Below are 27,691 nucleotides of genomic sequence, written 5' to 3'. Positions count from 1 at the left end.
TAATAAGATATTAAACATCTTGACATAAATTTTTCTACATTTTGCATTAAGTATTTGCGACAGAATTCTAGAGGTGGAGTTAGTAGTTCAAAGAATATAAGCGTTATACATACATTCAGGATATATTTTCTTTGAAAATTTTTTTTTGTTCTGCAGAAAATATTCATTTGATATCTTATTTGACTATATCTTGCTTTTAGTGTAATATCATTATCTCACATGATCATTGTCTTTGATTCTTCACTTTCCAATTTGAGCTTGGTTTTGAAAAAATTCACAAATAATTATTTTGCTCTTCCAGTTGTACCAGGAACCATACATTTTATTTTAGAGGCTAACACTTCTTTTTTTTTTTTGCTTTTACTCTTGTGTACTTAGTAACCTGACTGGCTTTGATGGGCAAATGAAGGAGATTTGCAGCAATTCTTGGAAATCAGATATCTGTAGCAGCAGGCTATGTTCAAAAAATTTTTACTTGTGAATACGACAAGACAAATACATATTCATAATTTGAAGTATTTTTTTCAGCATGCTTTGACATTAAATAAGTTTGCTATAATGGTACTTATTCCTTCAAAATAGATAAAATTATTAAAGCATTTAAATGTTTGCTTTTTTAAAATCTGAAAACTGATTATTGAGAGTTCTTTTCTGACATTTGTGTTTAATTATCAATTCCATCTTTTCTTTGGTTAGGTCTACCTCTGTTGGTTCAAAGGACAATTGCAAGGACGATTGTGCTTCAGGAAATAGTAGGAAAAGGTAGATTTGGTGAGGTGTGGCATGGAAGATGGTGTGGGGAAGATGTGGCTGTGAAAATATTCTCCTCCAGAGATGAAAGATCTTGGTTTCGTGAGGCAGAAATTTACCAGACGGTCATGCTGCGACATGAAAACATCCTTGGTTTCATTGCTGCTGACAACAAAGGTATTTCCAATCTAATTGTGTTCAACAAGTAAAAAATGCTGTCTAGAGCGAGACTCTGTCTCAAAAAAAAAAATGTTGTCTAGTATCAGATAAGAAAAAATAAATTCATCTCTTCTTTTTTTTTTTTTTCCTTTTCTTTTTCTTTTTCTTTTTCTTTTTCTTTTTTTTTTTTGAGACGTAATCTGGCTCTGTCACCCAGGCTGGAGTGCAGCGGCTCAATCTCGGCTCACCGCAAGCTCCGCCTCCCGGGTTCACGCCATTCTCCTGCCTCAGCCTCCCAAGTAGCTGGGACTACAGGCGCCCGCCACTACGCCCGGCTAATTTTTTTTTTTTTTTTTTTGTATTTTTAGTAGAGATGGGGTTTCACCGTGTTAGCCAGGATGGTCTTGATCTCCTGACCTCGTGATCTGCCCGCCTCGGCCTCCCAAAGTGCTGGGATTACAGGCGTGAGCCACCGCACCCAGCCCATCTCTTCGTTTTAAGAAAGTCTATATGAAAGTCTAATTTATATAAAATCCTTTCCTCTTTCCCACGGATAAATATACATAACCATACAATGAAGCAGGGCAAATGAGTGATGGGAAATCATGATGTCCAGATAGCCAGGGCGGTGCTTAAAATGTTTGCTGACTGGTTTGGTGCAGGAACCAACTAATCAGAACAGAAGCCTCAAGTGGAACAGAATCCTGGAGAACTCTGCCACGCCAGGTTTACCCATTAGTTGCTGCTTGGTCATGAAGAGATACGGAGGGATCTGGGTGTCTAGGGCAAAGGAGTATCATTGGAACTTTTTGTTTGTTTTATTGAGACAGAGTCTCGCTATGTTGCCCAGGCTGGAGTGCAGTGGCGCGATCTCAGCTCACTGCAACCTCCACCTCCTGGGTTCAAGCGATTCTCCTGCCTCAGCCTCCCAAGTAATCCCAAGTAGCTGGAACTACAGGTGCCTGCCACCACGCCTGGCTAATTTTTGTATTTTTAGTAGAGACAGGGTTTTCACTATGTTGGCCAGTCTGGTCTTGAACTCCTGACCTCGTTATCCACCCCCCTCGGCCTCCTAAAGTGCTGGATTTACAGGCTTGAGCCACCCCGCCTGGCCCGGGAGTTTTGAATAGCAGCTATTTACCAACCAGGACAGAAATATTTCAATATTTTAATAACCAGTACAGACATACCAATTAATACTAGCTGAATGTTCAACTTTGTTAGGGCTGTATTTTTCATCCGTATGACAGCCTTCATCTTCAAGACTCAAATTTTCTGAAAATATTATCTCTTTTGATTGTATTAGAATGCTGGCAAGTGAGACAATTTTAGTGAACTTTACTATTAATGTTACTTTGAGCACGATTTGTATCTTGAGGCCACCATTAACGGTGCCAAGTAGTGTTTGTTATTTTTTGAGTTTCATGGAGCAAGTCAGAGCATCAGCTTTCTGATATTTAAAATAAGTACTTAGTTTTCCCAGCACCATTTATTAAATAGGGAATCCTTTCCCCATTGCTTGTTTTTCTCAGGTTTGTCAAAGATCAGATAGTTGTAGATATGCGGCGTTATTTCTGAGGGCTCTGTTCTGTTCCATTGATCTATATCTCTGTTTTGGTACCAGTACCATGCTGTTTTGGTTACTGTAGCCTTGTAGTATAGTTTGAAGTCAGGTAGTGTGATGCCTCCAGCTTTGTTCTTTTGGCTTAGGATTGACTTGGCGATGGGGCTCTTTTTTGGTTCCATATGAACTTTAAAGTAGTTTTTTCCAATTATGTGAAGAAAGGCATTGGTAGCTTGATGGGGATGGCATTGAATCTGTAAATTACCTTGGGCAGTATGGCCATTTTCACGATATTGATTCTTCCTACCCATGAGCATGGAATGTTCTTCCATTTGTTTGTATCCTCTTTGATTTCCTTGAGCAGTGGTTTGTAGTTCTCCTTGAAGAGGTCCTTCACATCCCTTGTAAGTTGGATTCCTAGGTATTTTATTCTCTTTGAAGCCATTGTGAATGGGAGTTCACTCATGATTTGGCTCTCTGTTTGTCTGTTGTTGGTGTATAAGAATGCTTGTGATTTTTGTACATTGATTTTGTATCCTGAGACTTTGCTGAAGTTGCTTATCAGCTTAAGGAGATTTTGGGCTGAGACAATAGAAAGCTGAAACTGGATCCCTTCCTTACACCTTATACAAAAATCAATTCAAGATGGATTAAAGACTTAAATGTTAGACCTAAAACCATAAAAACCCTAGAAGAAAACCTAGGCATTACCATTCAGGACATAGGCATGGGCAAGGACTTCATGTCCAAAACACCAAAAGCAATGGCAACAAAAGACAAAATTGACAAATGGGATCTAATTAAACTAAAGAGCTTCTTCACAGCAAAAGAAACTACCATCAGAGTGAACAGGCAACCTACAAAATGGGAGAAAATGTTCGCAACCTACTCATCTGACAAAGGGCTAATATCCAGAATCTACAATGAACTCAAACAAATTTAAAGGAAAAAAACAAACAACCCCATCAAAAAGTGGGCGAAGGACATGAACAGACACTTCTCAAAAGAAGACATTTATGCAGCCAAAAAACACATGAAAAAATGCTCACCGTCACTGGCCATCAGAGGAATGCAAATCAAAACCACAATGAGATACCATCTCACACCAGTTAGAATGGCAATCATTAAAAAGTCAGGAAACAACAGGTGCTGGAGAGGATGTGGAGAAATAGGAACACTTTTACACTGTTGCTGAGACTGTAAACTAGTTCAACCATTGTGGAAGTCAGTGTGGCGATTCCTCAGGGATCTAGAACTAGAAATACCATTTGACCCAGCCATCCCATTACTGGGTATATACCCAAAGGACTATAAATCATGCTGCTATAAAGACACATGCACACGTGTGTTTATTGTGGCATTATTCACAATAGCAAAGACTTGGAACCAACCCAAATGTCCAACAATGATAGACTGGATTAAGAAAATGTGGCACATATACACCATGGAATACTATGCAGCCATAAAAAATGATGAGTTCATGTCCTTTGTAGGGACATGGATGAAATTGGAAATCGTCATTCTCAGTAAACTATCACAAGAACAAAAAACCAAACACCGCATATTCTCACTCATAGGTGGGAATTGAACAATGAGATCACATGGACACAGGAAGGGGAATATCACACTCTGGGGACTGTGGTGGGGTGGGGGGAAGGGGGAGGGATAGCACTGGGAGATATACCTAATGCTAGATGACGAGTTAGTGGGTGCAGCGCACCAGCATGGCACATGTATACATATGTAACTAACCTGCACAATGTGCACATGTACCCTAAAACTTAAAGTATAATAAAGAAAAATAAAATAAAATAAAATAAGTACTCATAAAATATTGTACCCATGCTTGTGTAATCACAGATTTGATATAAAATTCGTTGATTATCTATGCTTTTTCTCTTCTTTTTTACGAAATTGTTACTCATCTACCTGTTCATTAGTGCCCCTAATAGGTAACAAAAGTGAGGAAAACTTGATTCAGTCAACTTTTAAACTTTAGCTCCAGTTAGTAATACTCATGAAGAACTTTATGGTAGAGTCAAGATTGTAACCCCAATCTAAAAAAGGGTTAAGACAAATTATCTATTAATGTCAGGGATCCACCATTGCCTGTGAAAATTAAGAACCTATAGTTAATTTTATCTAATATAAACTTAATCATAAAAGTACTCGTTATTAATTGGATGGAAAAAGAGAGGCTTAGCATTTAGCATACATTTTGGCCATAATTATGTTTACTGATGATTTGCCATTTCTGATTTGCTAAGCAGAAATGGGGTAAAGGCAAGATGGCTAACCAAAAAAGTTCTTTCCAAATTTGTAACTACATATACTTTGAAACTATATCCAGATCACTGAGGATGAGACATTTCTCATTTAGCTGTTAAGAATGTTTTCTTTTCCCTCCTAATCTTGAGCTGAACTGCCTACTGGTTGGATTAATCAGCAGTGCTGTCAAAGCAGTTATGACTGTACATGGATCATCTTCATGGGCTAGTTTAATCATGTTTATTGGATTATAAAATAATATGCATTGGCCAGGCACGGTGGCTCACAACTGTAATCCCAGCACTTTGGGAGGCCAAGGTGGGTGGATCACCTGAGGTCAGGAGTTCGAGATTAGCCTGGCCAACATGGTGAAACCCTGTTTCTACTAAAAATAAAAAATAAAAAAATTAGCTGGGCTTGGTGGCAGACGCCTGTAATCCCAGCTACTCAGGAGGTGGGGGCAGGAGAATTGCTTGAACCCAGGAGGAAGAGGTTGCAGTGAGCCGAGATTGCGACACTGCACTCCAGCCTAAGCGACAGAGCGACATGCTGTCTCAAAAAAATGAATAAATAAAAATAATAATAATAATAATAATAATATGCACAAGACATATTATCCTTGGTTTTCTCTTCTTGAGTTTAACTGGTCTACCTCTATCATCTCTTAACTTGTCAGTGGCTTTTTGCATGATTCCAAATGATCTCTAACTTCACTTTCATTTTTTAATTCCTTTACCTTTTGCAACATTGACAGTTTCACTCTTTAGTCAACTGTCTGACAAAAGCATTGATGTGAGAGGGCAAGATAGCCACTTGTGTCAATCAGGGAGAGAGGTGTGAGTAAGGGTTATTTTTATATGTTGTATGTTAATGAGCTTTACCATGTTATGTTGACTTTTAAATTCTTAGGAAATTTTATCACTACCCAGATTTGGAAATTAAATATTTGGATAACAAAGAGCTGTCGTATATACAGCATCTGGCCAGATAGGTCCTTAGCAAATGTTCATTATAGATCCTTTTCCTGAGTGTCAGAACTGGTCAGGACTGCCCAGGGTTACTGTAGACATTTTATTTCAAAAGCTAAAGCTCACTCTACTAATATGTAGAAAAGTTTTAGAGTAATTTCTTTTCTAAAAGTCTTTTATAAGCTGGATTAGGTTTTGGCTAAATGAGGTAAATCATTTGAAAATGTCTAGTAATAGTGTTTGGCTCTTACTATAAGCTTTTGGGGAAAATAATCAACTCTATATTTTGAAAGGTGAATAACATCAACATTTTTAGAATGTTAGAGCTTTTATGATAGAAATAATACTTTGCATAAATTTGTTATATTTCTGATCTTTATTGGTATAATTTTTCTTAAAAGCTCAGAGTAGTTTATAACACACACTGAGCCTAAATGCATCTCTCAGTGGTTTCTCCTATAATGTGGTTACTATTGCCAGCAGGTATTGATAGAGAGGAAATAAGAAAGGAGTTGTTCAGTTGTTAGAATCAATCACAACCTCACAACTTTCTATTTTTATGGTGGGCACATATAACAAGTTCCAACATATCAATATCTTCAGGAATTCATTGAGAATTTTTTCTTTACTAACTTGGACTGTAAGCATTACCACTGAAGCAATTAACTTTGCTTTGTTAACAATACAGATTAAACACTGATATTTGTTAAAAGCTTTTGGCTTCTTTCTCAATATGTATTTACAACAACAAAATTACATTTTCTTGTTAGATAATGGAACTTGGACTCAACTTTGGCTGGTATCTGAATATCATGAACAGGGCTCCTTATATGACTATTTGAATAGAAATATAGTGACCGTGGCTGGAATGATCAAGCTGGCGCTCTCAATTGCTAGTGGTCTGGCACACCTTCATATGGAGATTGTTGGTACACAAGGTATGTATTTCCTTTTCATTTTTTTTCCACTTTGAATATGAGGATAGAAGTACTTAGTTATATTTTAATTTATTAGGAGTAATTAATTATTATTTCTTTAGGCTGGGCACGGTGGCTTATACCCATAATCCCAGCATTTTGGTAGTCTAGGTGAGAGGATCACTTGAGGCCAGGAATTTGAGACCAGCCTGGGCAACATAGTGAGATCTCCATCTCTACCAAAAAAAAAAAAAAATCTGGTTGTGGTGGCACATGCCTTTAGTCCCAGCCACTTGGGAGGCTGAGGTGGGAGGATCACTTGAGCCTGAAAGGTCCAGGCTGCAGTGAGTTACGATTGCACCACTGCACTCTAGTTTGGGTGACAGAGCGAGACCCTGTCTCAAAAAAAAAAAAAAAAGTAAAGAAACAATAAAGGTAATTTTTAAAGCTAAAGGTATTGTCATGATATAGCCAACTCTCATCAGTTGCTCACTATTTTGTATCTTATCCATAATAATATTTTTAAAAATTTATTCCTAGTGGTTCTATCTTTGCCATTTAGCATATGTACCCAGAGATCTTGCTTTAGTGGCAAGAGAATACAAATCCAGAGAATACAAATAATTTAAATGTTTACCTTTGATAATTAAAAAGTAATTGGAAAGTATAATATGATTTTGAAAAAAATATTTGTATATCACGTACTTGAAGCTAAATAGTACCTACTGCCATTTCTATTTGTTGAGTTAAGAGGTTGGCTCTAGAGAGTCAATTAGTCTAGACAGGGCAGTGGTTCTCACATTTGAACTCATGATCTCTTTACACTCTTAAAATTATTGAGGACTACAAAGGTTTTTGTGTATGTAGCTTATCTCTATTACTATTTACAATATTAGAAATTAAAACTGAGGAATTTAAAAGTACTTATTAATTTGCTTAAAATAACCAATTAATTGTTAACATAAATATTTTAAATATAACAACTTTTTTTCTAATACAAAAACTGATTAAGTGAAAATAATGGTTTTGTTTTACATTGTTGCAAATCCCTTTAATGTCTGTTTTAATGTCTGGACTTTCATACCTGTTCTTCATTCCGTCTGTTCTCATATGTTGTTTTGGTTGAAATATGTGAAGAAAAGATGGCGTCACACAGATGTGTAGTTAGAAAAGAGTTGCAAGGACCTTGGGGATCTTTTGGCTACAATTGAGAACTGCTGGTGTGGGGTAATAGAAGTTTTCAGACTTATTTTGTAAAACAATATTTGCCATGTTCTTATGAGCACATAGCAGTACTAATTCTTTCCCCATCTATTAAAAAATGTTTATTAGTGATCTAGTCATCTAGTGCTCTAAGCAATAGAGGCATGGTGATGAACAAAACAGCTACTGTCCTTATTCGTTTACAGTTTACTTGGGAGAGACAGATGATTCAGCATGTACATAAATAAACAAGATAATTTAGATAGTGACAAGAGCTTTGAAGAAAACTCTTTTTGAATTAGCTCATTTTGAGCTAAGTCTTCAGAATGATTTCTCTTGAACAGTCTCTGGTAAAGAAAAAAATGAATATGTTCTTCTTTGCTTCATAGGTAAACCTGCTATTGCTCATCGAGACATAAAATCAAAGAATATCTTAGTGAAAAAGTGTGAAACTTGTGCCATAGCGGACTTAGGGTTGGCTGTGAAGCATGATTCAATACTGAACACTATCGACATACCTCAGAATCCTAAAGTGGGAACCAAGAGGTAAGATGACTGACTTGGGTAGCATAGTAAGATGTGAGAGTGCCCAATAAGCATGAATGTCCTCATGTGTGTGGAGGAGGCTCAGGTCCAAATAGGAAACCACTGGGCCCAAGAAATCCAGAAGTCTTTTCTGGGTCACTGAGAAGTTAGTGGGTGCAATGGTTATAAAGCAAGGAGAGCTGGCACTTTGGGCCATATGGATTGCAGCCATTTAGGTACAGAGTCCAGTGGAGAGAAATGATGGAAGAGATAGTAGTGTATTATTTTTAGTGTGCCATTTTCTGAGAACGCATTTTCCTACAGATAAGAAAAAAATGTCAGCAGTATGCAGCTCCTCCAAAGCCTTTATATCCCATAAATGAACTGAAACTCAGGACTAGTTCTACATACTCAGATTCTATACAACAGACACAGAATCAATATGTTGAAGTAGATAGGTAGGGACTCTATATGCTGAATACACTTATGTGCTACTATATTCCCTTATTCTTTAAATATATTATATAACAATTTATGTATTACCTATACTTTTACTTATTATTAAATCTCCCAAATTGATATGTATTAAGATAATATGAATTTGGATACAATTCCCACTTTCAAGGAACAGAATCTCTGAACATTAAGAATGAGCATGAAGTAACAACATATACCACACATGTGTCAGGTCAGGCCCATTAGGAATGGGATTTCTGGTGTTTTTCTTGTTATAGCCAGCCTGTGGCCATATGGCCAGCCTAGTTCCAATTATTTTCACTTGAATTTCAGGCTCTACATTACTTTGGCAAAATTCCAGAGTTCATGACCTTGAAATTAGAAACAACCAAAATATTTTCTTGGAGTTGTTAAAGGCCCTTGAGAGTAGAGAAATTCTAAGTTGCTATACCTGGCCTTCAAGCCATATTTGAGATTCCAGGACAGTGCCTGTGAATGCCTCTTGTGATTCACTGGGAGACTTTCATAAGCCCCAGGAACACTTCCGGGCAGTTTATTCACACTGGGCAGCCCTAAGGAACTTCTTTTCCCTATACAAGAAAAGCCTTACCTTGCCCATCTGATTATCCCCACATCAGGAACCTTCAGGGAAGCCTTGGATGCTGGATTCCTTCAGAGGATCTAACACCCTTGCAAGAACTTGGGAGGGTGTTGCATCCTCACTTCAGTATTCTGGGAAATCTCCAAAATCTCCCTAGTACAGCAAGGCTCAGTCAGGCCCATGGACTGTAGATTTCTTATACTGACTCTTGTTCAAACGTGGCTATATTTTTTTGGAGCCAATGTGTAATAAAATTGTTCACTGAGAGAAAGTATGGGTGGAGTGCTGCTGAACACACTTGATGGTTGAGCCAATAATTATTCTTTAATTTTATTCTATTATAGTGCTTCAAATCTGCCTTTTAAAATGGCGTAAGCTATCTTAATTTATTAAGATTGTTTCACTGGACTGCTATAAAGTCATAGACAGAATCTGAAATGTACATGTTTTTGAAGGTATATGGCTCCTGAAATGCTTGATGATACAATGAATGTGAATATCTTTGAGTCCTTCAAACGAGCTGACATCTATTCTGTTGGTCTGGTTTACTGGGAAATAGCCCGGAGGTGTTCAGTCGGAGGTAAAATTTTGGAAATATCCTTTGTGTTTGCCTTTCCTTGATACTCTGAATACAAGATGTGATATTCTATCTTTTTCCCCTAAGCACTATATTCAATCAGTTTCTTAGTATTTAAGAGAATACCTTTTGGTGATATATTTCCAGTGGCAAAAGTGGGATATCTTGCATGTAATGGAGATTTTATATTGTGATTACTGCTTAGTGGGGTGACAGTTCCCCTGATAATTTTTGTTTCCATGTGACACTTTATGAAGTACTTGAAAATTATTTGAGTTTGTAAGCTGTAAGCTGGTATTCCTAACTTATATCCCAAATAAGTTAAATGATTTGCTGAGGCAACAGGACTTGAAGGGTTCAGTTTCTTAAGCTTTTCTTGTTTTTTTCTTCCCTGTGATATGATAAATACTGTAGGGTTGGATAAAGGTATGGGAAGAGGTGGGCAAAGACAAACTTCCTACCTTTACTGCTCCCAGTAGTTTAGAACTTAATAATGCACCTGGGCGTGGTGACTCATGCCTGTAATCCCAACACTTTGGGAGGCTGAGGCGGGCGGATCACTGAGGTCGGGAGTTCGAGACCAGCCTGACCAACGTGGAGAAACCCGTCTCTACTAAAAATACAAAATTAGCCAGGCATGCCGGGCATGGTGGCTCATGAGCTGAGATTGCGCCATTGCACTCCAGCCTGGGCAACAAGAGCGAAACTCTGTCTCAAAAAAAAAAAAAAAATGTACTTAATAATGAGAGGAAGAATTAGGGAGGGGGAAGCCCTGTAAATATATCTGATGAAACAGTTGCATCAGTGGAGAAAAAGTTAAATGCTGGTAGAAAATGGTTTAGAGTTTCCACTTTCAAGTGAGACAGACTTAGGACTAAGCGTTGGTTTAGCAATTCCTTGAATGTCTGATTTCAGGCAAGTTACTTGGTTGTAATTTTCTCATCTGTAAAATGAAGATAATACAAAAACTGATCCCATGGGCTTTAAGGATTTAATGAATTAATTCATGTGAAGCTTTTAGTACAGAGCCTGTTCACAGTAAACATTCGATTAAAGACCTGCCATTATTAAACTATTGTCTTTTTTCTGCACTTTGTAGTGATGTCATTTTGCATTACATTAATCTCATTTTTTAAAAAACCTTGCAGACTTTATGCAAAGCTTCTAAGGTTAAAATTATGTCTGAATGAGCAAACATACATACTTTTTCTCTTTTATTCATAGATGATATTATAAAACATTCAGGGATCTACAACTGTTTATAGAAGCAATAGAATTATAGTGGTGCCGAACATGGACACTAGGGTTTGAATTCCAGATCTGCCACTTACTAGCTCTATGCGTCTGAACAAATTCATAGCATTCTGTGCTTCAGTTTCCTCATCTACAAAACAGAAATAATGTTGTACCTTCTTTAGTCAGTAGTTTTGAGGACTGATTAGTTAAAACCTGTAAAGGCCTTAAGGCAATGCACGGCAAATAGCAAGATTTCAAACATGTTAATAATTTTTTGTAAAAATTTCATATTGATATTAGTCTAGATTTGCTTTTAGATTTTGTCCTTAACTTTTCTTCAACTGTAAAAATAGTAATTTAGCAGACGTGAATTGTAGTTAGTTGTCTAGTATTATGGCATGTCTTACATATTTTAAGTTAAAAGCACTGCAGTTAATTAAAAAGATTTTATAAGGGATTTCTTGGAATTTAAGTAGTATTCTAATAATTGAGGTCGTCTTTGTCTTTGAGACTCTTTAAATATTAATCTTCATGTTGAACTGTCTATCTTCAACTACCTTTGGCTTCTTCTCCAGAACATTCTCAGGTTCAGTAGTTCTAAAGTCTAAATGTAAGAAACCCAACGTTAAAAAGATTGCCTAAAAGTTTTCAAAGAGAGAGAGCTGTTTTGTTTTGAAAAAGTTATCTGATGGGAAAATATACGCACTTCATTCACAAAGCAATGAAGCTGTGCTACAAATTTCATAATCAGAAGAAAGTAGGCATCACTTTTAAATTGTATAATGGCATTTTAATTGAGTAAAAATTTACATAATTTTAATAATAGAAAAATAAAATTTATTTTATATAATTATAAAATAGAAATGTTATATATTATATAATTATAAAATTATGTTTTATATTATAATTTTATATAATCTTATATAAATTTTACAGTTATGAAAACATTTATAATACAAAATTTAACTTTATGTAACTATTCAACTGGATGATTTAAACTTATATCCTTGATTTTATAGTGACACATTATTTTAATAAACTTGACTTTCCAGTTCCCTGGGGTGTCACTTGTGCCTAGAAAACTTAATTGGTATTATTTAAAATAGACATCTTTGTTTATTATTTGCACATGGAAATTTATTATACAAATTTCTTACAGGAATTGTTGAGGAGTACCAATTGCCTTATTATGACATGGTGCCTTCAGATCCCTCGATAGAGGAAATGAGAAAGGTTGTTTGTGACCAGAAGTTTCGACCAAGTATCCCAAACCAGTGGCAAAGTTGTGAAGTAAGGCCATGTTTTTATCTATATTTTTCATATTATATTTTTGAGGTGAGTATCGGGGAGACTTTTCAGAGACCATATAGTTTTTCCAATTCATTCCATATATGTAGACGTATGTCTTTTTATAAGTCTTCAGAAGGATTTTTTTCCCCTTTAGTGCTGTGCATGCATAATGCTAGGTTACATGACAGTAGCAAATCCTGAAATCTCAGTGACTTTCCACAGGACTTTATTTCTTGCTTACACAAACTGCTCTGCAGGTTAGGCAACTCTCCATGGCACCTGTTCTCATTGCAGTAACTCAGTAATCACTCTGATCTGATCCTTGGACACATAGTTTCCAGATCTCTAGGTCAGGTGAAGAGAGGAGCTGGAAGATCACACGCTGACCCTTTAATGCTTTGGCATCAGGTGACACACATCTCTTCCACTTATGGCTCCTACCAGAACTTGTCACATGGTCCCACCACCTGCAGGGGGGCTAGGAACTGCAGGGAACATGGGTAGACTCAGTGGGTAGTTAATGTCTCTGCCACACAGAATATTACAATTCCAACCATCTTTACATTCAATAAGTTATACCTCATCTCTAACCTGCTAAAGTTTGAACTTATTCTCTCATTAGAAAAGCTCCCTCACATCAGAGACTCCATTGTTATTTATCTTGTCATCTCCAGCAAACCAGTATTTAACCATAATGTACTAGACAAATAGTAAGTGCTTATTGCAATGCTTGTTATGCCTTATGTGAAGATAGAGATTTTTTCTAGCTCTTACAAGGAAAAAGAGTAGAAGGTGGGAAAAAGACTCTAAACCATCTAACTAGTTCCAGAATCATTCTGATACTTTAATCTCTCTCATTTCAGTTATTGCTGTCTATTTTTTTTGCCATATTTTAATGTAATGAATGAGATCTTTTTTAGGTGATGTCTTTTAGTCTGGCTTTGTTTTGGGGAATATTTTGTATAGTTGCCTTTTTGCCTCATTTTTCTCTTCCTTCATGTTTCTCAACCCTTTTCTAATTTAATCATGTTTCTCAATCCTTTTTCTAATTTCTAATTCAAAACACAAGATTTGTGTTTTGTTATTTTTATATTTTGTGTAGATGTCTTACCTACATACTTGAGAAGCAAATTTTGAAGCATTTATAATTTAATTGAAATTAAATTAAAAATTTTCTAATATTAATAATTTATGTACACAAAACAATATAAACTTACAGTGTTTAAAGTATAATAGAATGAAAACTAGTGAATCCACTACCAGGTTTGAAAAACAGAACATTTTCAATACCTTTGAAGGTTCCTTACCCCTCTGAGAGGTTACTTATATTATAATCAATTATTTCTTTACTAATTTCTTGCTTTGCTTTTGAATTTTACTATATGTATTTTTTTAGAATATATACACATATCCAGAATAACAATATGTTGTTTACTTTTGCATATTTGTGAAACTTACATGATTGAAACTTACTGTAGATATTCTTTTCAAAATGTTTTTACTCTCCATTATATATGTGTAGCTATAATCTGTCCATTTTCATTGCTGTGTAAGTATTCCATACAATAGAAGCATGTGCTATATCTATGAGGTGATGATACAGCATTTTGCTTTAGTTTTTTAATGCAATGACTTACATTTATAGATTTTCCAGTGTTAAACCAAATATACATTCTTGGAATAGACCCAACATAGTCATTTTAGTGTGAACAATTTTGTACATTCCTGATATATGCATTTTTTGTCCAGTATTTTGTTTCTGTCTTGTTTTATGTCAATCTCATGTAATAGATATTGGCCTCATTTTATACCATCATTATTTAGACTTATTCACATGTTTATCATTTTCTTTGCTCAACATTTCTTCTTACTTCTCAAATCATTTTCTGACTTCCTGATGTGAATCCTTTAAAAGTATTTTATTTAATTTTTTTAGAGAAGACCTAGTGGTTGTAAGATTTTTCAGTTTGGGGGTATCCAAAATGTCTTTATTTTGTCCTCAATCTTGAACAAATAGTTTGTCTAGCCATAGAAATTTAGGTTAACAGTTATTTTCTCTAAACACCTTAAAGTTATTATTCCACTATTACCTATCTTCCATTAGTGCTATTGAGAAGTCAGCAATAATCAATCAATAAATTTTTAGTTAATTTATCTTTTCTTTATGACTACTTTTAAGAACTTCTCTGTCTTCAGCATTCTGCAGTTTCTCTATGATGTCTTCAGTATAGATGTCTCTGGTTAATCTTGCTTGGAATATTTGGACTATCTAATTCTAGTGGTTTGTGGCTTTCCTCAGTTCTGGAAAATTTGGAGTCATATTTCTTCAAATAGTTTTTTCTCTCATTGTTTCTATTACTCAGTTTTGGAGAACTCATTAGATGTATGTTAGAGCTTTCATTACACTTTGCTTTTTTTATTCACTCGTATTTTCTATATTTGTGTCATTATGGTATGTATCTCTCAAGATTTATTTTTCAGTTCTTTAATTCTGCCTTCAGATATGTCTAATTTGCCATTTAACTCATCCATCGAGTTTTCTACTTTATTTATTTATTTTTGAACCTTTATTTTAGAGCATTTAGACTCTTTGTATGTGCCAAGCCTGGCTCAGTCCATAGGGATATGCCGATGAGGGGGCCACAATCCTGTCATCATGGAACTTAGAGGATAATGAGGAGTCAGGGCAGAGAAGTGAACAACGTATATGTTGCTCAAAACTGGAGGCAGAATTCGTGCTCTCCTGAACTCTAGTCCATGGTCCTGCATAGCTACTTTATTTATTTATTTTTTTGAGGCAGAATCTTGCTTTGTTGCCCAGGCTGGAGTACAGTGGCATGATCTCAGCTTACTGCTACCTCCGCCTCCCAGGTTCAAGTGATTCTCCTGCCTCAGCCTCAGGAGTAGCTGGGATTACAGGCATGCACCACTATGTTGGCCAGGCTGGTCTCAAACTCATGACTTCAGGTGATCCACCCACCTCGGCCTCTCAAAGTGTTGGAATTACAGGTGCGAGCCACCGCACCTGGCCAGTTGTTATATTTTTGATATCAAGATATTTTATTACTTTCTAAAACATTCTCATTTTTTACTCATATTTTGTATTTCTCTTTCCTTTTAAAAACATATTTTATATACTTATATCATTTAATTCTAGCATCTAATGTTTCTATAGGCCAAAACTACTATTTACAATGGACTCTTGCTTATGGTACCTTTTTTCCTCATGTGTTTGTGAATTTTTATTATGAGCTCAGGTTTACTGCAATGTTTAAAGGCATGGGCTTGTTTTTTCCTTCACCAAGAGCCAAGACTTAGGCAATTTCCGTTAGAAGGACTTAGGCAATTTGCCTTAGAAGGTTTCAGGGAAATAGTCATCCTTAAATTGAGGGCTTTCTAAGCCTTTTTTTTTTTTTTTTTTTTTTGGACAGAGTCTTGCACTGTCACCCAGGCTAGAGTGCAGTGGTGTGATCTGGCACACTGCAGCCTTGAACTTCCGGGCCTAAGCAATCCTCTCACCTCAGCCTCCTGCATAGCTGGGACCACCATGCCTGGCTAAGTTTTTAAAATTTTTTGTAGAGACAGGGTCTCCCTGTGTTACTCAGGTTGGTCTTGAACTCCTGGGCTTAAGCAATCCTCTCACCTCGGCCTACCAAAGTGCTAGAATTACAGGCATGAGACACTGCGCCTGGCTGGCATCTTGATCTGAAACTTTCTGTGTGCTGTGGGCTGTACTCTCTATTACATGCGATCCATCAATTCCAAAGTTCTAGACCATGAGAGTAGCAGATACCCCTATGGCAGCCACTTGCTTCAGCGTTTTCCTGTATTTCTCTGGTTTCATGCATTTTCATTGTTTTCCCCTCTTAGTATTTGTCTTATCTCTTTGCTAGTTCATTTTTAAAGTCCAGGATTTTTGATATTTATACTTGGATCATAATTTTTATTGTAGTATAATTTACATTTGGTAAAACTCACAAATCTTAGTATACAGATTGATGAATTTTTTTCGTATGTTTACACTTGTGTACTCATCACCAACATCAAGATACAGGGAATTTCCAAGCCTTCCCATATCCCTTGATGTTTTTCATGTCCCATATTCCCAGAAATCAGTGGATTGAAACATTTTTTAGTTAGTCTCTACAAGGTTAGTATTTGAGTTTTGGTAGAATTTTTGAAGGGGTTTGACCCTAATCTTCTTATATTGTTTTAAATTTACTGTTTCTTCATCAAAACTTAGTTAGCATCAATGGCAGATACAGCAGTGCATGCCTGTGTCCCAGCTCCTTGGAAGATTAAGCAGGAATATCGGTTGAGCACAAGAGTTTGAGGCTGTAGTGTGTTATGCTTGCACCTATGAATAGCCATTGTACTCCAGCCTGGGGAACATAGCAAGACCCCATCTCTTAAAAAAAAAAAAGCTTAGCATCAATTCCTGGATTTATGGCTTTACTTCTTTTGTGCTCTGTTTTATGTAGAGTAGCTAAAGTCTTTGATTTTTTTTTTCTCTCTTAAAGGCACTCCGAGTCATGGGGAGAATAATGCGTGAGTGTTGGTATGCCAACGGAGCGGCCCGCCTAACTGCTCTTCGTATTAAGAAGACTATATCTCAACTTTGTGTCAAAGAAGACTGCAAAGCCTAATGATGATAATTATGTTAAAAAGAAATCTCTCATAGCTTTCTTTTCCATTTTCCCCTTTATGTGAATGTTTTTGCCATTTTTTTTTTGTTCTACCTCAAAGATAAGACAGTACAGTATTTAAGTGCCCATAAGGCAGCATGAAAAGATAACTCTAAAGTTATGCATGGGCAGGAGTTGACTTCATCCAATCTCTATGTTATGTTTAATTTTATTTTGAAAGCAACACCTCAACTCATCTTTTTATTTAATAAGGAAGAAATATATTACAAAAGTATAAAATAAGCTCTATAAAAATGTTATAGTCATTAAGTTTTTATTTTACTTGAACCAAGAGCACATGAATGAACAGGAAAAGATGTAAAAACATTTTTTTCTGAGATGAAAACATATTAATTAAACATGCAAATTAGAGCATGCTGTCTTTAGGTCATGCAATCTATGTTTCCCCCTTTTTAAGTTAGCAGGACTTTTTAAAAATAAATATTGCTCTAAACTTTAATATATCCAACGTGAGAGTGGAGCTGCTCAGTGGAAGATGTAAGTGAGGTGGGTGTCCCATGTGCTTGGTCTCCCCTTCTGCTGTTCTCCTGTTCTTCATAATCCACTACTGCAGCAGTCCCTGAACCACTAAACTTGTTCCTTTCATTAACAAAAGAGATACCTGACATCCTGAGACACTGAGAAATGTCCTGAAGTCACACAGCTAATGGCAGAACTGGCACTAGGTCCAAATCTTGTGATAATGAACACCGTAAGGTTAGCTAGCTTCCTACTTTCCCTTGAATAGTGCTTTTCTCCCTATGTAATATCTTTTATTATGATATTTGTGGTTTAGAAGGCATATTGAGTTATTTTGCAGAATCATAATGGACCCGCACAAAATCTCAGAACCATATCTTTTGACATTTTTTCTCATAGAAATATCATGGTTACCCCATTTGTTAATGAGCATTAATGTTTTCTGAACACTTCCAAAGATTAATCAAACATAAATATTCATTGTCTGAAAATGTCTTTAAGATACAAGTCAGAGGTCCCTATTTCCTTTGTACATACACACTTAGAAAGAAAAGACAGAAAAGGAAGAGGAAGGAAGGAAATATTTTGAGAATATATTGAGAAGAATTAAGAAAACTCTTCAATGAAGTGTTAACAACCAAACCCTACAGACGGTATCAGAAACAGCAAATAGATATTCCTCTACCCTTTCACAATGAGTGAGTGAGTACAGAAGAATGCTCATGATAGTTTTGCCTTCATTCTACTTTCTGTGGACACAGAGTAATGAATATTTAATGGGACATTAAATATGCCCTTCAAATCTATAATGCTACTTTGGTAAACGAGATTTAACATGATGTCTTTTATGCTCCTAAAACATCTTTTTTCAAACTCCATTCCTTAGAACATTCTTCTACTGAGATGATCCAAGACCAAAAGTGTTCTTTGATACTTGCTTATAAAGTGATAGTACATGTTAGCATATAATGTATTTTGAAGAGTGAAGTAAATGCTATTGATAACAGTAAAAAAAAAAAACTAATAACAGTAAAGAAATGCTACTTGATTTTTTTTTTAAACTGGATTGCTCAGATTACCTGATCGTGGTGGAACCCTTTTATTAAGAGGAGGGGAAACTTTTTACTATCCCATATTTAACTGTTCTATAAAGCAAAGCACAGCTTGGGTAATAGCATTCTGAAGGATATACTTCTGTATTTTCTCATAGAGTACAATTTAGTGATTATGCTTCATTTCACTATGGAAATATGTTACTGAATCTATCTTCATTTTACTGAGTTGAAATAAGGAAGGCAAAAAACTGACAGCTATGGAGTTTGCGTGTACTTCCATACTCGTTAATGCTCTCATCCACTTATTAAATAATCATAGAGCACCCATATCTTGCTTGCCACAATATCGGGTACAAGAGGGAATACAAAGATAGATAGGTCCTGCCCTCAGGGATTTTAAAGTCTAATTTGGGAATGGGAATAGGGATGTGAGTGTGTGGGGGAAGAAAATAAATTGACAGATAAAATACGAAGTGGGATGTCTTGAGTTCTGCATGACAGTGGGTTTCTAGGATAGGTCTGAAAATTGCTTTCATTTGCAACACATTTAGAAAGTAGCTTTATTTGGATATTACAGACAATCTAAATATATCATCAGTTTTTAAAAGTGCCTATGTGAAGTGATTTTTAAAAAGAGCCTATGTGAAGGGGTAATCTTGCTTGTGCTTGTTACTAATTTCTCATAGATTGTTTTTCTGCATATATAAGAACGAAATTATTTATTTACTACGGTTGTACGTGCCTCAAATAAACAAGAATGATATTTCCTGTTTTATTTACTTATGTTGGGTAAATATGCTTATTGAATTTTTAAGAGAGGATTTTTTAACATCTCCATTTTTCTTGTCATTATGTTTTGTAGCTTATTTGAGGGTGTCTAAATATAATTTCGTATTTTATTGGTTCAACTTTCACTCTGAAGAAATCCGTATGTTAGTACATTTTGAGGTATTTTTCTTGTTCTTGTGTTGTTTAACTATGACTCCTAACTGAGTAGTCTTATATTTCAATTACAAAATACATTTTTTAAGAAAGGGAATAGAGCAGCAAAAATGATAAGGAAAATGTTAAAAGTTGTAATATTTCCTTTACTCTTAACAGGATTATATATAGAACATGCTCACTTACAAAAATAGGATGATGAAGTTTAGAGCATAAGGCAGGCTTCTTGTATATACTTATGCTGTCAAATGTTATATTGTTTTTAATGGAGTCCCATTGTGTAATATTTATTTCTTTTACATTTTGTTATAAGCAAAAAAAAAAAAATTCTCCTTAGGTTAGGTTCAGAGTATCAGTGTTCTTTACTCCTTACAGATATTTTGGCTTTGGGGTATAATACAAGACTTGGGAAAACACTATTATGAATTTTCAGTACTGTATAAAGTGGTGATGGGATTTAAATGCAGCATCACTTTCTGAAAATAAGAGAAACATTATTTGTTGTCAGTATTTCAGCATGAACTTGTTGCCTTGTAAATTTTGCCTTTAAGTTTGTAATTGGTACAGATTCTGTTGTATGCTTTCTTCTATGTCTAAAATATTTGGCATGTCACATCTAGAATTCTTAATTTATGTTCTGACTTGAGAGTTAAGTGAAACATGACTGTCGTGCACTATTTTAGGCATAGCACTTGCTTTTCATCTTTATACTTTCAATTAACTTTGCATTTTAAATTTCCATGATTGTATGAAAATAGTAACCTGGTTGCAGTATCTGAAAAAATTAAAATTAGCTTTTATTTAAAAATGAAAATCTACAATAGATTCATTAGGTTAGAAGTTCCAGAATAATTTATTATTTTATTACACCTACTATTGTAGAATTACTAATAAAACAAAACAAAACTACTCCTATTTTCCTGGAATTTTGCCACCATGTGACTTATTGGGGCAGAGAAAACTCAGGGTTATCTTTGAGTCTGCACAAAAGCACCAGGGAACCTGCTTAGCAAATCGTCTGAAAACAGGGAGCTGATGTTTGCCATGATACAAAGTTTGAGTAAACAACTTAAAATTGCTTGTTAGGGCATAGTCTTTGATTGAAATAAGTATGAGAATGTATTTGGCTAAATAAATGTATTTAAAATATACAAATTTTATTTCCCACTGGAAAATTAAGAAAGTAACAGTACCAAATGAATAAAAGCTGGCAGTTGATGTCTTCAATAATCATTCCTTTAAAATAAATTCACAAACACATCATTACAAGCTACTTAGAAATGTTTAGTATTCGTATCTTAAAATGGCACCATTGTGGTTTTCAAAGATATTTTAAACATCTTTTGTGAAACATACCATTTCTGTTTGACAATGCTTTGTTCTAGCTCTGTGTGCTGATACCTACATGGAGTTTTTCTGCTATTTTAGTGAAAACAGTAATTCTTTTATCTTGAGAGCTGCTTCTAAATAACAAAAAAGTTAATTGGAATGTAAGTTTTTAAAAAATGTTAATATTAAATAGAATTTTTATAATATGGGCATTTTTCAAAACACTTTAATGAAAATATATAGATATTTGACTTTCTTTTTTTCATCTAGCCTTGCTTTATATTTCATTATTTTTCTCACTTTTTTTCTTAATATTCCCTCACTATCTTTCAACATTATCATTAGTTCCTAATTTTAAAAATAACTCTTATTTAACTTAACCATCTGGAATTCAGCCTTCTAATGAAAGAGAATCCCTTAGTACTCTCAGAGATTATATAAATTTATTCCAATTTTGTTTAGATGATGAAACCAAGGATCAGAGATTAAATGACTACTAGTTACTAGCAGAACTCTTATGAAAGCCTGGTGGTGACACCCAGCACTGTTCCCTGCCATATCCCCAACTTTTACTGATTAAAAATTAATTCGCATGCATCTAAACCCACCTTGAATGCACACTAACGTAATGTGCCATTCAATGATGATGATAAAATCCCACTTTTCTTTGGGTTTCTACTAAAATAATTTACTCACTCAGAGTGAGGTCAATGAGAAAAACTAAACTAGGCTAAGAAAGAGTTGTAGAATGGTTGTTGAGCTAAGTAGGCAACCACTGGGGTGCTGATAAAATTAATGGATAAAATTTAGGAACTGTGAGAGTATAGAATTTCTTAGTGCAAGTAATGATTAGAGAAGCTTTCTGACATCCCCCACCCTTTCTGTAAGGACTGTTCTTTCTCTTTGTACCTTGGAATGGGGGTGAAAGGTGATTTGATAGCTGAATTTGGGACTATGTCCAGTGGGATATTATCTAACTTTTCTCTCTTTCTCTTTTTTTTTTCCCCTCAGTTTCTCATTAGTTTGTCTTTGGCATTCATCTTCTTTTAGTGCATTAAAAAATGTTTGGCAGATCTCATCAATCCCAAGTCACTCTATAATTCCTGTATTTCTTTAGTTGTCGTTTAACCTGTCCAAACTTCTACACAATGAACTTCTTAACAAGATTTTAAGTTCTCTGTATAAGAGGTTTCACCTCATAACTTCTCCAGTAATCCTTCATTTGGCACTATAGAGTATTTGTTAATGGCAGAGATGATTTTTCTTTTAAAACCTAAAAAGACTAGCTGTTATTTGTATTCTAGCTTTTAGCTAACATATAAAGAATGTCTACTTTTGCTTTAATGTTAAATTCCGCTTGAGAAATAGTGACTGGGAAAGACAATTTGAAATATATGCCCCATAATGTGATTGTTAAATTTATTTCTGCTGTTCCATACCATTGCTTTGTTTTGCTTTTGACAAACTAAGCCATTATGCTATTAGTTTGGAATATAATACTACAGCAAAATTAGGTAACAATCCCTATTTTAAAATTCCCCTAACAATAATAGAACTGCCAACATACTTTTCTCTTTCAGTTGTAGATGAATACATTTGAGAGAATATGAGCTGTATTTCATCCTAGATTTTAATATTTTCAGATGTGACTGTATTTCCTGATCATTGGTCCAAGTTGTCCTAAAAGAAATTTTTCTCTCCAGACCTAACAGTTTTAACTGCAAGAGTTTACTGTGGGTTATGTTAATCTGAATTTTAATAGGGCCACTAAGAATCTGAGTGCTTTAGGAGATTACCCTTATACCCACTGCCATCACATCCAGTCAGGCCTGTTGTGCGCTATATAAATCTTCCCAGCTGAGGGGCAGGTGTGGGCTAAAATCCAACTGCAATTGGCTCCCAGACATAATTTTATATTTTACAGAGAAGCATCTTATTGGCTTATATGTGTTTAAAGAATGGTCTGGCTTATACATCTTCAGAAAATGAGAATTAAAAACTCAAAATAATTCTTGACATCTACAAATTGAACAAAGAACTTAGAAGAAATAATACTTTTTATCTTTTCATCCTGGCATTCCTGAGAGAAGAGAAATTGATTGTTTATCATGTTGGTTTAATTTTTCAACCCAGACAATCTGCAGCAAGGCACATGGACCCTAATTTTGATATCGTCCATACAGTTTTCATTCTATGCATGGAGCTAATTACTGACTTTGCCTGTAAAGAGAGGATTGTGTGCCAAAATTTTGTCTAACAAATGCAAGCGTAGAATGAAATTTACTAATATTTCTATTTCTTCCATAGGCTAAATAATAGTAACTAAGTATTTTTAAGGACCCAGCCCTTTTTTTCTCTTTATACAGAATGAGAATATCTGAGCCAAAATATTAAATTCTAGTTCATTTCCGCAATGACTAGTGTCAAGCTCATGTACTCTTCTGATTCTAGACTGGAGAAGATCATTCAAACTTGATCCGTGTTTCAGGTTTTTAAATGTCCTAAAAACAGAAAATTAGATTCAGATCTCAAAAAAGGAATTTTGGATTGACTTTCAAAGTACTAATACTAATTATACTTTTCTTTTGGTAGCGTGACTCTTCTTATACCTAAGAACATATTACAAATGTCAAAACCATTGCATTTTGACATTGCAAAACATGCCTTGAACTCTTGAACTACTGTGAAAAGAATCACCGTTGTAAAGACTTTTTGTAAGCTAGCTGATACTCTTAAGTATGTAAAAAGATTGTCTTTCAGCCGACAGGCCCAAAGGAATGTATATAAGGAAGGAATATGAAAAAATAAATTAGGTTTTAAAATAGGAATTGGGCAATAAACTGTATCAAAAATATGTAGATGGATTTTAGTAGTTGTAATTTAAATGTGGAAGGTGAAGAGAATTTCAAACTCCAAAGAGAAATGAATGATATTCAGATGTTTCATTAATTTCTAGTCTGTGAAAATATGCATTTTATAGTAATATGTATAGACTTATTTTATTTAGAAATAATAGTGTTTTAGAATTTATTAAAAACTCAGTGATAGCCTTTATACCAAAATGTTTAACTTTACCAACAGCAAGTCATAAAAGTATTTATTTTAAAGCTTTTTAATATTATCGTGTAACTTTCATCTGTCTTCAGATGTAAATAATTATCTGCCTAAATGTTATATTTTTATGTATGCATTTTCTGAAAATGTATTGTTTTGTAAAGTGGGAAAGATAATAAATCAAGCACTTCTTGCACTTGTTTCTGTGAAGCATATAGAACTCTATTTTAAATAAAGGAAGATGTGTCGTATTTTGGTTTTTATATAATTATGTTCTATTATTTTTACATTGTGTTTTATGTGTATGCAGTGTATGCAGAGGGTGTTGGAGACTTAAATGCTGGCTCCAATGGGCACTGGAATTTTACTTCCTTCATTCCTTTCGACCAAGGAGTTATAGAATTCTAGAATTTCAGAGCTGGAAGGGATACTTCTTCAGTAGCCATTTCTCTACATGGCATTTAGGACAATAGATTTTGTTTCTTTTTTTCTACCAAGCAACTGTCTTTTTTTGCACTTTTTAGACAATTACTAAATGACTACTGGGTTGACCTGCTCTCAAACCTAAAATAGCTCCCATTACACTTAAAATCACAAGCACGTGGTCTACAAGCCTTTTCAGACACGGAACCAGACAACTGCTCTACCTTCATTTCCAGTGTCCCCACATTCATCCCCACCTGTTCTCCAGACCCTGGCTTCATGCTCTTCCCTGAACTTGCCAAACACATGCCTGTCCCAGGGCTTTGCTCCCACTGTTTGTTCTTCCTGGAATGTTAAAGGTCTCTGTAAGAATGCCATCACACCAAATTAACCTTTCTTGCTACCCTTTCAAAAGTAGCACATTTTGACATTCACTACCCATTTCCCCTGCGTAATTTTTTCTTTACAGCATTTAGTATTAATCGGCATTCAATTATATATCTGCTTGTATGTAGTATCATAATGACTAAATCTTTGAGCACTGGAATTGAGAATTAGGGATCATTTCACTTATGTTTGAAGATATAGTTTTAAAATATTAATAGTAATGTATTGTTTGGGACAGTAAAAAATACTCTTTGAAACTAATTATTCACACCCCAATATCTGCAATAAACGTTAGGATTGTGTTTCTTACCCAGTCAAGAATAGTTCAGGTTAATTTCTAATTCATGATGGCTGTTTCAGAATGGCATTATGAGAAGATTAGGTGTTTGGTTTATATTCTGAACCCTACAAAGTTGGTGTTTTCTGAGACTTAGCATAAGAGAGGCAGAACACTGAATTGGTTTTACTTTTGGTATAGATTCTTCTTTTGCTTATGGTTTTTTTTTTCCATTTTGGGGGCAGTTTTGTTTGTTTATTAATAAGTGTCCTGAATATTTTGCATTAAGTCAGTATTAACCAGCTTCACTAGCCAAATATTCTTGGTTAACAATCATTAAGTCAGGTTCTCAACTGCTTCATTATTAGCGGCTGCTTGGAGTTGCAGATAAAGGCAAAATATTTATTTCATATCAGTGTAGATTGTGAAACCTATGCATGAAATAAAATGAATGCTTTAGTTTCAGTGGCATTAGCAATAGTGTTTTCTTCCTTCAACTGTAATTCTGCAATTTCAGCATCTTAATTTTAAAACACTAATATGTGCAAACTTTGGCAAATGTTCACATTGATGCAATAGTTTACCTACAGTGTGAACATAAAATTGGATAGGTACTTTTTTGCATCAGGATAAATTCCTGGAGATTAGGGGATTACTGAATCCAGGCTGTTTTATGGAGTGTTCTGGAAGTGATTTTCAAGAAATGCTCTGTGACTTTTAGAAGAAATATACATATTTTGGCAGAGAGTTATTAAAACATTGATTTGAATAGTTTCTTTAAAATCTATTTATTAGAAACATTTTCCCACAGAGTGCTTTAAGTTTTTTTTGTTTGTGTCTTGTTAATGATGTATGTAACAAACTTGTAATTACAATCACTTTTATATTTAAAAGAGGTTAATATTCTTTTTCCTTCAAATATTAGTTAAGAAATCTTTATCAAACATTGCTGCAAGAAAATTGACATGTTGAAGCTTGTGGGATGGGAAAGATTTGTTTAAGTAGAATACAAGGAAGAGGTTGTCCCTTGTTGGAAACGTGTCTACAACAAGGGCTGATGCTTATGGCAGTGAGTAACCTACAGAACTGGGATTGAGGGATTCTGTAAGCATTAGATTACAGCATTTAAACTTGATCCTGTCATTGAGGGAAACTCTGAAGGTTTTAAAGCAGCAGTGATCATGTGAAGTTGGCATTTAATAAAGGCAGTAAAAGAATTACCCTCTTAAGAGATTTATCAAAGTAACCTGAAGATTACAACATACCCTTTCTTTCCTAACTGATAAATAGTTAGAGATAGCACACAGGTGAAGAATTTCAAGATGAGCTATACAAGCAGTGTGATGTGAGTGATTTTATGTGGTATATTTTCCCTACTTTTTAATGTATCTTAAATGCAAAGCAAAATATTGTCATAAGGAAGCCAAAAAATAAATGACATTTAATCTTTAATCATTTAGTTTTATTACAATTATGACACGAAGAATTTTAAAAATACACAGAAAGAAACAATCATTTATAAAGGTCTACCTTGTAATTCCATCTTTGCACAAATAAATTTCTAGGTGCCACTGAACTGTATGCATTAAATTTCAAATATAATCAAATCAGGTTTAGAAATACTAATGGTGTTTCATAGAAGAATCCTTGCTTCAGCAACTTAGGAAATTACACTTGATTTTCTTTTGAGTGTTATTCAGTTGTGCTTGAAATTGTTCATTTGAACCCTTCTAAACAACAAGCAGGTGGTTAAATGTGGGCACTGTTTAACATTTACACAAAAAATTCCAAGCACAATGCACTTTTGCTCTGTGAATGTCAACTGGCTTTCCCTTCTCTCTCATAGCCTGTCCTTCCCTGGCCATTAGATTTGACCTTGCTACATCCCTGAAAAGAGAACTGGCTGAAATGTAGCTACTTGCTAGGGAGCATTAGACTATTTTTATAGTCCTGCAGCTAAAGCTTTTAATGTGGCAACTGCTGGTTACTGAAGCAGTTTAAGAAAAAGGAACTGCTGAGTTTGCCTTTTATTTTTAAATGGAGAAACACAAGGTGACAATCATATAAGATATAAGTGAAGCGGAACAGGGGAAATACAGCCTAGGATTTCTGTATAGAGCAAAAGCAAGAATTTGCAAAACACATTTCAATTCTATACTGCAATCTGGATCTTTACTTTTATATAATACGTGAACTAGTTCATAAAATGCACTTTTCTCTATGTCAGCTTTTCCTTTATCAGAAATACATGGGTGATACCATAAACATCTTACCGAGAATTTAGTCACCATGAGGTATTTGTGAAATAACCAAAAATTTACATTTGGGTGGAAATATGACATTCGCAAAGACATAGACTTTGTAGTTCTTTCCTTTCCAAAGCAAACTTTTGTTAAGTGTAGGGTACATTCTCTGTCCCCATTTTCTCTCTGCCCATTCACTCCTCGACCCACTACAATGGAACTTTTGAGTCTTCCTGTAAAATGGCCTCCTCTGTGCTAAGTATTTTGTAGTAGTCTAGTGCAAGGATATTTACCCTTTTCTT

General features: G+C 34.9%; 1 protein-coding gene across 3 annotated transcripts in view; it reads left to right on the top strand.

The window, feature by feature from the left end:
• The window catches only part of ACVR1C (activin A receptor type 1C), a 95,365-nt gene extending 71,106 nt beyond the window's left edge, over positions 1-24,259 (top strand). For 2 of the 3 annotated variants that reach the window (XM_525945.8, XM_054679880.1), the window contains 6 exons: positions 697-927; positions 6,480-6,647; positions 8,219-8,375; positions 9,867-9,991; positions 12,384-12,514; positions 17,035-24,259. In XM_525945.8, coding sequence (XP_525945.2) covers positions 697-927; positions 6,480-6,647; positions 8,219-8,375; positions 9,867-9,991; positions 12,384-12,514; positions 17,035-17,160 — 938 coding nt within the window. In that variant the 3' untranslated portion in view covers positions 17,161-24,259. The remainder of the gene's footprint in view (positions 1-696; positions 928-6,479; positions 6,648-8,218; positions 8,376-9,866; positions 9,992-12,383; positions 12,515-17,034) is intronic. The other variant, XM_009443518.5, reaches the window with a different exon arrangement.
• The last annotated feature ends 3,432 nt before the right edge of the window (positions 24,260-27,691 follow it).

This window comes from Pan troglodytes, chromosome 13 (genome assembly GCF_028858775.2).
Source record: "Pan troglodytes isolate AG18354 chromosome 13, NHGRI_mPanTro3-v2.0_pri, whole genome shotgun sequence".
NCBI lineage: Eukaryota > Metazoa > Chordata > Mammalia > Primates > Hominidae > Pan > Pan troglodytes.
This window is presented reverse-complemented; position numbering and strand designations above follow the sequence as displayed.